General features: G+C 33.1%; 1 protein-coding gene across 1 annotated transcript in view; it reads left to right on the forward strand.

Annotated features, from left to right (window-relative positions):
* DNAH3_1 (Dynein heavy chain 3, axonemal) overlaps positions 1-14,302 on the forward strand; it is a gene marked incomplete at both ends in the record, with an annotated part of 122,298 nt that overhangs the window by 17,611 nt on the left and 90,385 nt on the right. The window contains 8 exons of the mRNA XM_051218648.1: positions 962-1,018; positions 1,247-1,535; positions 4,062-4,323; positions 6,569-6,859; positions 9,549-9,719; positions 10,819-11,081; positions 11,958-12,052; positions 13,735-13,841. Of these exons, the coding sequence (XP_051070260.1) occupies positions 962-1,018; positions 1,247-1,535; positions 4,062-4,323; positions 6,569-6,859; positions 9,549-9,719; positions 10,819-11,081; positions 11,958-12,052; positions 13,735-13,841 (1,535 nt within the window). The remainder of the gene's footprint in view (positions 1-961; positions 1,019-1,246; positions 1,536-4,061; positions 4,324-6,568; positions 6,860-9,548; positions 9,720-10,818; positions 11,082-11,957; positions 12,053-13,734; positions 13,842-14,302) is intronic.

Genomic DNA, 14,302 nt, shown 5'->3' on the forward strand with positions numbered 1-14,302 from the left:
CGTGACCGCAGTGCCCAAAGGACAACTGCTTGAGGTCTGTCACACACATTTTTGTGAGTAATTTTCGTGTTGACTTTGTACTTATTCGAACCTTACCACCGAAGACGGATATCTGTAGGATAAGGCGAGATGTGCATTTTCAGGGTCAACCTTTTCTAACCCACCACTCCCTATGGGATGGCAGCATCGCTGTTATGCTGGTTTTCTGAAGGAAACACCTTACTGCTGTCACATCTCTGAACATTCAGCAGTTCGATTTCGGACCTTGGGTTTGCTGCTTTTATTCTTACCGCTCTTCAATCGACCTGTCTGGCATGGCAGAAATTTAAGGAACGACTATTCCAAACATTATAGCTCGACTGGTTAATTACGATAGGCAAGCCCGACCATCACGTCAAGGTAACAACAACGGTCGGGTCTGAAACTTATAACGATATTTTAATCCGCTTAGTTCTGTAGATTCATTAGATTCTGGTGATATCATTTTCAATATCTACATTCACTACAATCAGTTCGATATCTTTGTCTTGTTCTTCGTAAATGATTTTTTGCCCACTATGTGCTGTTGAAAGGTTTTGGAATTTGAATTAGTATACTCTTATATATAATTCCAGAATGTTCTGTTTATGTTTCCTTCATTTTATTCATTACTAACTTAATCACTATTATTACAAAAATATATATTGTTATATGCATAACTATACGATTATTGCAAGATACGATTGACAATTTAGATACGCTAACTTATACACGACCAAATTAGTGAGACAGACACTAGTGCGAGCAGCCTAGAATTTCGATTGGTCCTTTCTCTGACTATCCTTGCCTGTTAAGTCTAAAACGTCAATTTCAGTCTCCGTGATACGAATCGTTTATTTCAAACATAAGTTGATAATATGAGCAAAATCAGATTACATCACACCACAAAATAGAGGGTAACAGTTATACAAGATGAAGTCAGCAAGTGGCAGTGATTGTGAAGGATTGTTACTAATAAATTGGGAATATCTCATGAATAGTAAGTCGTATGATAATAGTTAATAGGTCAAATTAAAGCTTATAATGAAAGGAATATAAATATACATATAATATAGTTACTTAGTGGTCATACAATAAGAATATTTGTAGAATATTACTTCATAAATAGATCCCAACAGTTATCTTTCATTATTCTCTCCAAGATATAACATATAATTACCAGGAATATAATTTTTCTTCTCTTATATCTTACACATTTATTCATAAGATGATGATATCAAATTAAATGCTACATTATTTAATTGGCCTGAACAAATTATGACTATAATTGATAATACAAATATACGTTTAACAACATTACGTGAAAATGCTGAAGATGATTTAAAACAAAGAATAAAAGACTTAGAAAAACGTATAACTAATGCATGGGATCGTATTAATTTAATGCGTCGTCGTGAAGTAATTTCACTTGATGAAATGTTAAAATCTCAATCAATTCTTGATGATTTTCAAGCTGATCTAGAAAGATTTACATTGGATGCTGAACAAATCAATAAGTAGGTTATATATGGTTAATTATCGTCAAATGAATAATAACTAGTTATCTCATCATCTACACTATGGTTTTGAAGTTGAATTGTATAAAAGTGAGATAATGATCATTTTTCTTGTTGATGTAAATAACGTTTTAGATAATGACAAACAACCACAGTAATGTATACTAATACTATTGTGGTATGGATTAATTATATCCACATAAGTACTATATAATAGTGGTCAGGGATAGAATGTATTTCAGTAGAAGATCGATGAGAAAAGAACGGAAACGGAACGCAGTTGGTATGAAAATGCATGAACAATAAAATCTGAGACAATTGACTGATATTTGCAGAAGGAACAGTCAAGTTTGAGACGATGGATTGATAGTTTGCAAATTAAGTATTTACTATATGGTTCTCAGATTTTAATGAGATTTTCTGTAATTTCATGCCGAACATATTTGATTGTCCCAACTCCTGTTCCTGTTCACTATATTATCATTAAGGATGAATATTATTCTATTCGGAGAAGCAATAATGTACACACTTTGATTATATATCACATTTATGATAACGATAGCATTAAATTACTTAGCAAGTCGAGATACCCACTCACTGAGCCACCACGTACGTTAAAATATATAAGAAGAACTTGAGATATTTATAATGGATCAATATGTAATGGTTTATCACTGACAAAATAGTTAGATCCTATTTTTGTTTCACAGATGTAAAACTATGTATGTCACATATCTTATCACTAGAACTTCAGAAGATTCACTGTAAAGCTGATTACTATTGATCATATGAATTAAGTTTTAATTATGTACCGCCCACAATTTATTGATTTCTATTAAATTACTCATTTAATCTATTTCTCCAAGAATGAAATTTATAATGCATAACTCATCAATTCAAACAAAAAGTAGATATATATCAGAAGGGTTTTTGTGGATATTATAGTAATTTCAATGGTTGAGATCATGAGTCATTTGAAGTTAGACCATCCTGGTCCAGTGCTTCCAGGTTTTCCATGCTGGTTTAGCTTCAATTGACTCACGATCTCAACCATTGAAACTACCATAATATCCACAAAAACCATTCTGACATGAATCAACATATGCTCACTAGTGACTGGCTTCAACAGGTATATCGTAGAGTTCTAGTGAGTTCAACCGGATCTGTTGTGAGATAGTAACTCATTGATGACAATGGTGGATGTGTCGCTCAATTTCGTGGATTAGTTGAAGTTAGACATTGACACCGTTGGATGCCGGCTCAGCGGTCTAGTGTTTAAGCGCTTGCGCACGAGACTGATTGGTCCTGGGTTGGAATCTCGTGAGGCGGGATCGTGGATGCGCACTGCTGAAGAATTCCACATTAGGACGAAACGGTCGTCGAGTGCTTCCAGGTTTTCTATGGTGGTCTAGCTTCCATTGATTTATGATGTCAACCATAGAAAGTAGATATGTTAGAACGCCTACATAAACATGAAGTTGGCTAATACTATTTGAATTGAACAAAAGTTACTAATTATTGATTGAGTGTACTGATTTTATTTAACTCTGATGTGTTTTGTAATGTTTCCTTTCAAGTTTTTAAAGATTTTTATTACCTATGATATATTATTAATTTCAAAATAACATCTCATATAGTTTATAGTTACTAAGAAACTTCATTGTTTAATTGAATGGTTTAGTGGAAACAAATACTCATTATTAATAATCAGCTAAGTACTTTTTGTCCTGTCAGCAGGATGATATATTCAAGAATATTCCATGAATGTAGAACTTCAGAATAGATAAGTAACATTATTCATAATATCAAATGATTAATTTTATGATGTATGGTAATAATGTGATAAATCAAGATTAGGATTACTGATCAACAAAACAGTATCCATTTTCTGTATACCTATTAATGTTTCGTGTTCTGTTTCAAATCACTTTATTGTTCTAGGCAGCCGATGTATGGATCCAGTTGTCTAAACAGATGTATTTAAAACAGGGGAAGAATTGGGTTGTTTTCATGCAGTTCTCTGTAATTCTGAAATGTTCGGAAATCTCTATAGAATCAATAGTTCATTTCATCTGATGTTCTATTGATTTTGTTATGCGTATTCATTGTTACATCACCTTTAACCGTGAAGTTAGTGATAGTAAGCTAGATATAACATTTAAAAGGTTTCATCAACACGTATAACAGTAGTTTTTATTGAATGAAAGGTGAGCAGGTTGAAATTCTGTTCGCGTCTCAATCTATTCCAGCCATCTGACTAAGTTATACACTACAAGAAGATTTAAATCCCAAGCCTATATTACTAATCTGAATAATTATGTTTATATTTATTCATCACTATTACCAATCAAATTTATTCAACTGCTTTAATTATTTAAGTTATATGGTACTCGATTTAGAACCTGTCAGATGGATGTACCTCTATCCTAGAGATGAGGTTCACATTGACAATTGCTCTAAATAATAAATCACTCTTTTTTACATTTCCTTCTAACTGCTTGCTTTTAAATGAAATGTTTTAAACAGAGAAGAAAGTCTTGTTGGTTGGGAGCAAACATCATTCCCGCAAATTGTAGAACTTAAACAACAAATGGAACCATTTGATAATTTATGGCGTACTGCACTTGCATTTGATGTATATAATAAAGAATGGTTTGAATCACCCTATCATACATTGAATCCAAATGAGATTGAACAACAAATTACTGATATGTATAGAATAATGCATAAACTTACCAAAACTTTAACTGAACTACCAGGACCATCTAAGGTGGCACAAAAAGTTAAGGTAAGTTAATAATTGATTTTAATTGGATCATTCATATTAATCTATGTATTATTCAATATTTACATAAGTATGAAATTCACTCGGTAATATCAAAATAGAAAGTGTTATTTAAAGATTGGTAGAAACCTGTGCATGAACTCTTTTATATTATAATTTGGAAATACTTCTTATACATATATGTATCTCCTTTTAACATCTTGAAGAAAGCACGGACAAAGATTCTAGCTTACTTGCTTACTTACGCCAGTTACGCCTCGTAAAGCAGCATAAACTGCCCATCACAATTCTTCGTCGGAATCTGTTTCGGTCAATCCTTTACAGTCGTTTCCAGTCGCTATTCTTTTTCTTGATGTCTACTTCTAATTCTCAACGCTCTGTGCTCTGTGTTCTTCCTCTTTTCCGTTTCCCTTCAGGATACCAAGTTACATTCTAGCTGAATAGCATGAATTCATTTTATTTCGTTTGGTTCTCGCCAGCTGTCTACAACAAGTGATATTTGAAAAACACAATTACTTACATGAAAGGGTTTCCTTGGAAGTTATTCTGAAGACATTTTATTATAGTATAGCACAAATTTAGTGCCTGATAGTAACAGCTTCAGCAAACTTCAGAAGACTGGAGATTTGCTGTTTAGTAATCACCTTGGAAGATTGTAAGGTATCGACCTGATGTCCAGTATTCGAGAGATGTTTGATAATTACACTGTTTGAAGTCATTCTTCCTCTTGTTCTAAGGCTTTTTCGAACATACTCAAAAAATTTAGGATATGCTCTCCTTTCTACTAGGCCAATCTAGCTGCTTTGGCGAGTACACGTAAATTTATAAACACAGTTGATAGTAAGATGAAAGGGATGCTTGTTGACATTTGATTCGATTATTGAACGTGTTTTATCCAGAATCAATACTTTAGCTGCAGTTAAGTTCTGAATAATGCATTGTTAAGTCTCCTGTAGATTGTGCTTGCAACGTCATCACCTTAAAAGCTGAGATTTACAAATATTGGTTTCTTATTGATTGTAGCCACTTCCGTCTTGTTTTCTTTTTTGAATTTTATATTTGCCAATAAATTTCTGTGGGTAGCATTTTTCAACGTTCTTCAATTCTTCTTCCGATTTGTTAGTGGCACATATTCTTTCTACTCTATAAAATAGCGTTCTGACCAATGCTTTCTTGTAAATGATTAGAAAAAAACTATTGAAATTCACGTAAAGATCGTTTCAAGTACTTTTTCAATAAACCGAACATTGAACTTTCCCGTCTCTCCCATATAGCATGTTCCACTTTCTTGATATTGCCGTATAACGTAAAGGATAAAGGTAAGGGGATAATCAGCTTATGAAATACAATGTTGAAATATAAAGAGTGATCAATAATAGTCTTGAATATCTACAATGGGAAAGCCTGATAGAAGATATACCTTATTGCTCACATCTGCTGGGATCATCGGGTAAGTAATAGCAAGATTAGACCCAGGGTATTAGAGAATGATGGTAAATCAGTTGATGAGGTTGTGAATCTTCATCGACTGAGATAGTTGGGTCACGTGTTGCGTATGCCTGAACATCAATTACCACGACGCCCAATGCTGAATAGCGTTGGAGACGGTTGGAAGAAAGTTAGAGACGGTCATACTAAAACATATCATCAGTGCTTCAAGTCATCAGATTCTAGTCATAGCCATGTTAGTAGATGCAGACTACTTGGTTGAAGTCCGCGTGACTATCGTAACCAATGGTTGGAGACTGTGGGTGACATGGCTTAGAATCGATTACAATGGAGTAGGTGTATACACTCTCTGTCTACCCTAAAACTACGAGATTAAAATCGCCTCATATCTTTCTTTCTACGAACCAATTCTTTCTTTCTGTACTATATTCTTACATAAAATCTTTCCTTTATATAATAAATCATCGATTTAACTGCTTCTATGGATCCAGTGTTCGTCTTGCTGTGCTAATGAGATTTGGCAACTTGGACCGATGCACATATGTGCCTGGCCCTACGTTGTAACTGATGGACTGACTGAGATATACCTTAACATATAATGTTAGAGACCATCAGTATGGAATTCTAGTTAAAGATTTTGTTTTCTGGAAGTATTAGTTCACGTAAATAATAAAACATTTTAAAGTTCTATTTTAGCACTTCAATGATTCATTAATAGAACTGTTTTTCGGTTAATCCTCAACATTTTGTTACACCGTTCTCTGGATTTTCTATAATTCTTTTTTATTCTTCCAAACAGGATAAACTAACTAAATTTCAACAGTTTTTACCAATTATTCACATTGTCTGTAATCCAGGCATACAATCACGTCATTGGGATCAAATGAGTGAAATTGTAGGCTTTGATATTAAACCAATGGAAGATACTAAATTAGTGACATTTTTAGAATATGGTTTAAAACCATATTTGGAGCAATTAGAAGAAGTTGGTGCTGGAGCTGCTAAAGAACATCAACTTGAAATGGCTATAGCTAAAATGAAAGGTGAATGGAGTTTAATGAAGTTTGAATTGATATCTTACAGGGATACAGTAAGTAATTTTCATTTGATTAGCATTCATTTGAGATCTTTCATACATCTTGTTAATGTCTGTAAGATTTGCTATATCAGCTTCACCGAAACTACATGTATCATTTAAATTTACCTTACATAATATGTTTATATTCAGTTTAATATTGACAATGAAATACTATTGTTATATTGTAAAAGTAATATTCATGTTATTTCATTCAAGAATCAGTCAAAAGTACTCAAATACAAACACACTTAGAATTATACCTAGGACCTACAATTAACCATAATATTTAACCATAGAAGATAATATCTCAGTGATTTATATCACTTAAATAATCAAGTATTTATCTTAATATTGAAGTTTCTTTCAAGTTTATTTTGTGTATTAAGTAGAGTTTAGAACTAAATACCAATTTTGATGGAGGTTCGTTCTCTGAGCTGGATGGTTTTATCGTGGAGCTTTCATCGTTATTCTGAACGGCAGCATCGGCAAAAACTTCAGGTAGAAAAGAAGTGTTCGAATTTATCCATGTGGTTCACAGCTTGTCCTGTAGACTTCGATGTTCATTGGTTGTTGTCGACCTTGAACCTGTCATTGTTTACTTCTTTATTTTGGTTGTTGTCCACATGCACTGATATAAGCGAGGATATGTCGTGGCGTTTGATCGCCGAATTGATCTAATTTATCAACCAATCAGAAAAATTATGACCAAATACAGGACCATATGATTGAAGCTCCCCGACCAAATTATCCAGCTCAAAGAACAAAACTCCATCAAAATCATCCACCTACGCTACAAATCTCCCCATACCAATTTATTTTTGAAATATAATTCCTTAATATATTTAGAGCAGAGTTACATCTTATTATGATGACTCAAGTCTTGAGAAAGTTAGAACTTCCGAAAGTACTTCTTGGATTTTTTTATTGTTTAGTCAGTAGATAAGTATATTATCGTATGCTTATAGTCTCTTTATCATAAGCTTCTTGTAGACCTATTATTCGTTTTATTATTCTATAATTAATGATAATTAATTATGTACTGTTTGATTCATTCTCTTCTACTTATAGAATGATTGTATTTAAAGTATAATTTCATATGTGGTGTACTGTCTGGTACGATCGTTTGTATATATAAGCTAATAATTATTTAATAAAGCTCTGATGGCTGTTCTGGGTCGTCGAAACGTTCTAATAATAAAAGCCTAACTGCAGAATCCCTTTCCCACTTAAGACTAGGGATGGAGAAAGGCATGAGGATATATGACTAATGGGAGTGTAGTTTACTTTAGCTCAAGGTTAAAGTTGAAAGCTAGACTGTATCTATATTCAAGGTTAATGACATTAGACTATAACGGGAGTAGCAGACTCGAGGTAGAAGAATTATAATTAGAATAACACGTGGTATATATTAACGTTTCAAGACAAAACAACCCTGCAGTACAGTTGTTAAAAATCTGGAACTGTTTGCAAAAAGATCTACGCTTACAAAGTGATGCAGATACGGTTCAATTACAGGTAATATCAATGAATGACTACGTAACTAAACGAATAAAGTTTAATAAACTCACTTAGTGAATTCAAGACTGAAATCATGTAATAAGTAAAATTGTTTCAGGAGAGTTATTGTTACGTGGATAAAATGGAAATAACGTTTCTAGCATCTTCATATATACGTCAGGGAGGAAATACTTGGTATCAGTGACCTCTATTATTTTAATAATCTCCGGAATAATTTCTTTATGTCTACTAAATTCCTAGTATAAAGTCGTTTCTTCCTTCTTGTTTGCATTTTGGTAATTATCATTAGAATAACATGGAGAAACCATAATTTCAACTCTTCTTATATATTTAGCTGAATAAATACAACTGGAGAAAATCTCAAAAATGTTCTACCTTTGATTAGTTCAAAGAATATATATAATTGAAAGCGGTTAAACTGTTAAAATTCTCCTTTACAATGAAATTCTGGTACATGTGTCAACTTCTCAATACTGTTATTACACATCTTCCAGAATACTCTTGTTAACTTGGTGAGACTATAATTTATGAACGAATCAATCAGACATAAGATAAGAGGTCTTGGATTTTGGCGTGAAATTCATTCATCCATTTGCCTAATTAGCGTCTCGATATTGTAGTTGATGTCAGTTAGTAATGAAAACTCTAAATCTAGCTCTTAACCCTAACCATCAGCTCCAAATCATAATTCTAATTCCTCACAGTGCTTTATAACCGCCATTTAGTCCTAGTTAGTAGGTAGACATCCTCAAGGTCACTAAGGCGTCGCTCAAAGATCCTCCATAAATTACGGCTTCACAAAGTTTGTAATGTTTTTCTATTATTGAGTTTCAGTAATACGTTTGATCGGTTTCTGTTTTGCGGTATGCGCAATTTAAATGAATATTTCATTACTGCCTATAATTACAAGTTCTAGTCATATTCAGTCGTTTTATGGCGCAATCAAAAATAATTGGTATCAGTCATTAGTACAAAGACTTTATTATGAATACTCAACAAGTTGATGACTATTTGAAATCAATGGTCAAATGGTGAGACTATTGGCGTTTGAGACGACAATTAATAACGTCGTTGATGAGTCACAGAATAAGATAATACGCATGTTTTAAATACTATTTACCTATTACAGCTGTTATACTTAATATAGTTTGTTCATTTCATTTGACATTGGTTTTTTTCTCAGGGAATATCTATATTATCAGCAGTTGATGATATACAAGTTATATTAGATGATCATATCATTAAAGCACAAACAATGCGTAGTTCACCATATATTAAGCCATTTGAAGAAGAAATGATTGCATGGGAATCAAAGCTGATTTCAATGAATGATATATTAGATGTATGGTTGAAAGTAAGTTACAATACAATAAGATAAACGTAAATTGAAGTATTTCACTATAGTTCTCTGTATTCATTTTAAGAGAACAAGAATTATTATTTAAGCTGAACTACTCTATTCATGAACTAGTCATGAACTGGGATCATCTAAATTTTCTGTAAACTAAGTATTACTATTATGAACGAGAACACAGGTGGGGACAACCAAATGTATTTTATTACAAAGTTAAAGAGTATCTTGGTATAATATAAGGACCATGCAGAAAAAGTACTTCATTTGCAAATATTCCACTAACAATTCTTAACATTCTGTATGATTCTTCCAATTCACAATTTCTTCCTACTTCCCTCTCTGTGTTTCTTTTCAATTCAATCTTCCTAGCTTTCTGCTGGCATGCAATTCAATTCTGATTGGTGTTACGCACTACTTTATAGATACCTTGTACTAGATAATCATTTCTCAGCAATATGAACCTACAATCTCACATGAGATTGAATTCGATCTTCAGGTTTCATGTTGTAAACGGTATTACTAGACTAAAGATTCGGAATCTATCTCCTATGAATGCACAAAATTGGAAAGTTTCAAGATAGAATGAAATAACTTTAATTTCAGTTCGTAGTAAAAATTCTATAACTTTTGAAATGTTTACAAAACATTCATGTAACTTCCATTGAAATTCACTTGGTGTTGTATTTTTCTTGTATCTTCCCATTAAGGTTTAAGACTACAATTGATCAGTCTGCACATATGCCAATAACAGATTGATCAGTTGCAGTCTTAAACCTCAATGGGAAAATACAAGCAAAATACAGTAGCAAGTGAGTTTAAATTCACCCCATTGCACAATCTATTGGCTATCAGGACTCAGTAGCTGAGAGGATAACGCGATGGCGTTTGAAGTGAATGATACTGGGTTCGAGTCCCGGAGTGAACGTCAACTCTGACATGCAAGTACATCCAGTTCACGAGTCTCAAACAGGACGAAATGTGCGTCCAACTGGATGCCACTGCTAACCACTATCTATCTTTGCTTATAATGGCATTTAAATTGTTATTATTAATCATTTTTAAGATCGTATAATCATTATGGTTAATATGTTAAATACAGGTACAAGCTACATGGTTATATTTGGAGCCCATATTTTCATCTGAAGATATTTTAGCACAAATGCCTGAAGAAGGCCGTAAATTTGGTATTGTCGATGTAATATGGCGTGAATTAATGTCTGAGACAGCATTAAATCCAAATTGTTTAGTAGCTACTGATCAAAGAGACATGTTAAAACGGTTAAATGATGCATATTTATTACTCGAAGAAATACAAAAAGGATTAAATGATTATTTAGAAAAGAAGCGATTATATTTCCCACGGTTAGTCAATCAACTATATTTATATAACTATTATTTGATTATACATATGTAGTGATTTTTTTCGTTGAGATGAAACAAGTTTCAAGTCTAGAGTATAAGTGTTTCGTGCGTGTGACCGAGAGTCTTGGATAGGGGCGGCCAAACCAAAACATGGCATCAGTGCTTCAAGTCATTAAATTCTAGTCATAGCCATGTTAGTAGATGCAGACTACTTGGTTGAAGTCCGCGTGACTATCGTAACCAATGGTTGAAGACTGTGAGTGACATGGCTCAGAATCGATTACAATGCCGTAGATGTATACACTCTCTGTGTTCCTTTAAACTATGAGATTACAATCGCTTCATATTTTTCTTACTATGAACTAGTTCTTCCTTCCTGTACTACTATACCCTTATATACAATCTTTTTTTACATATTACTACCATTGAATTAACTGCTTCTATGAATTCGGCGTTTATCTTGTTGTGCTAATGAGGTGTGGCAACTTGAACCTATGCATATATGTGTCTGGTCCTACGTTGTCGCTGACTGAATGATTGTCTATACTGCTACTATGTTTAGTAGCGTTTCAGAATTTTACGGAAACCCAAGGTCATTCAAAATACCATAAAAAACCTAGATTTTCTGTACATAAACAAACCTTGGTGTAAAGCCTTTCTTACTTATTTCGTGCCTCTTCTTTCCTGTTCAAGTCGCTATGTAGATTTAGCCTAGAGATCACTAGAACAGCTTAGGAACCAAACCTATCGTTCAATTAAAAGACATCAGAAATGTTTAAAGAGTTGTAGTTCATCAGGACGATTGTATCCGTACACACCATCATCAGTTGTTAATGATTGTTGTGCTTCTTTTGAATTTTTTTGCCTTATTGTTAGATTCTTCTTCTTATCCAATGACGAATTATTAGAAATTTTATCCGAAACAAAAGATCCCCAAAGGGTTCAACCACATTTGAAAAAGTGTTTCGAAGGTAATTTATACAAAAATAAATGTATGCGTTATTTACAAATGTTATGATTTGTATAAGTTTAATTAGTGGCTAAAGTGGGAAAAGATAAGAAAAACTCCTTATACGAAATAAGAATCTAATGTGATGATATTGATTAACGGTCAATTTAAAAATCTACTTCAACAACGATAATGAATAGAAAAGAAACGACCTTACAATAGGCCTTTTGTACTGAAGGAGAACACAGCTAAGGATAGCCGATTATATTTAGCACAAAATTATAAAGTTGCTTGGTAAAATAGAAAAATCATACTTTAATACTTCATCTGCAAGATGTTCATTAATTGTCTCAGACTTCATTTTGCCTGCATTTCCATACGAATTGGTTCCTGTTTTTGTTCTTTCCTCCTTGATCTTCTCAAACATTTGCTGCCAGACATTCTATCCCTGACTAGAGTTATAGGCGAGATTTTAATTTATGGACGAACCAATCAGATTTAGGATAACAGGTCTTGGATTTTGGCGCGAAATACATTCATTTCTCTGGCCAAATAGCGTTTTGGCATTATAGCTGATGTCAGTTCGTGATGAAAACCCTAAATCTTAATCCTCATCTTTACCATCAACTGTAAATCATTGTCTCTATTCTTCAAACTGCTTTATAACCTTCATTTAGCCCTATTAAATAGGTAGACACTCTCAAGGTCACTTTGGTGTCGCTCAAAGATCGTCTGTAAATTGTAGTCTCACCGCGTTATATACTAATTATGTCGATATAAGTATCACATCACAATTTTATAGCTTGAGGAAGAACAATGAATTATGTAAATCCAAGTGAATTTAAATTAAGTGTCCACTGGAAAATGGCCATTGTTATATTTGTTTACTACTTAGTGGGGATGACGAACTTCTACCGATAAAGTTACAATTTAACCACTAATTCAAATAGCTTGTCATCACGTGTACTATATTTTGATATCAGATAATTTAAGGTGGTCGGTAAGAAATCCTAGAACTAGACTTCATGTTCATGATGCTCTTCAACAAACCAGAACGAGATGGATATCTAATGCACTTTCGTCCTTTTAAACCTTCAGTTATTATCAGACCGATATGAATATCATCCCGAAAAAAAAGCGAAAGTTTTAATAATATTATTATAGTTGTCTGATGTCCATAAAATAGGCTAGTAGGTTGAGCGTTCGCGCGTGAGATCGAAGGCCTTGGGTTCGAATCCCGCGGGCGAGGTCGTTGATGTGCACTTTTGAGGAGTCTTACAATAGGACGAAACTGTCGTCCAATACTTCCAGGTTTTCAATGTCGGTCTAACATCAATCAGTTCATGATCCCAATCAAGAAATTTTTTAGTTTAAAATCTATTGTATTGTTAATTTATTTTATTTATTTATTTTAACACATAGATATTAGTACAAATACACATGCGCCACACAGATCTCACTTGATATATGTGAGGGCTATGATACTGCCCGCGTGCCAAAACCGAAGCAGGTGGTTTTCTTAGGGGGCCACATCCGGAGCCTTCGACATGAAGGTCTGATCCACAAGGCAGTGGAGTAATTGTATTGTTAAACATTGTTGCCATTTGTTTTCATAAATATTTTACGGAAATCTTATCTGTTATTTTGTTTTTCTAATTGTTTATCAATCTATTCAACATTGTCATTTATTTGTTTACTATTTAGGTATCAGTCGATTAATATTTACAGAACAACAAGAAATTATTGGAATGACATCAGCGGAATCTGAATCAGTACCGTTTGTTACAAAAATTCATCCAGCTAAAGCTAAGGTAAGACAGTCAGAAAGAAAGAAAGATTCAATTGATTTGAAACACAAAAACAGGTGTAATTTATTCACATAACACATTTTAAACAATCTGATTTTCATGTATATTTACTTTGTCAAGTCACTGATATACCTAAAAGTGATTATTTAAAATAGACCTACGTTGTAGTTGACTGTCTGTCTGACTGAATCAGAATATAAATGAAGTGATAGAATATATACATAATAAAAGGTTATCAAACTATTCTAGGCAATCAAATGAATTAAAGGTTACCGAAATAGATCTAAGGTTAAAATAAATTGGTTTTGTACACTTAAAGTAGGCTCTAACATTTTATTAACCTGGATTTGCACAAACTTATAAATGTGTTCCCCCTCCGCAGACAACTTTTTACGTAAAGATAATAAAAGCTATTTTAAAGTCAATTTCATGACCAGATATATTGTACTAATGATAAGCATAAC

Source organism: Schistosoma haematobium, chromosome ZW, assembly GCF_000699445.3.
Source record: "Schistosoma haematobium chromosome ZW, whole genome shotgun sequence".
Taxonomy (NCBI): Eukaryota; Metazoa; Platyhelminthes; class Trematoda; order Strigeidida; family Schistosomatidae; genus Schistosoma; species Schistosoma haematobium.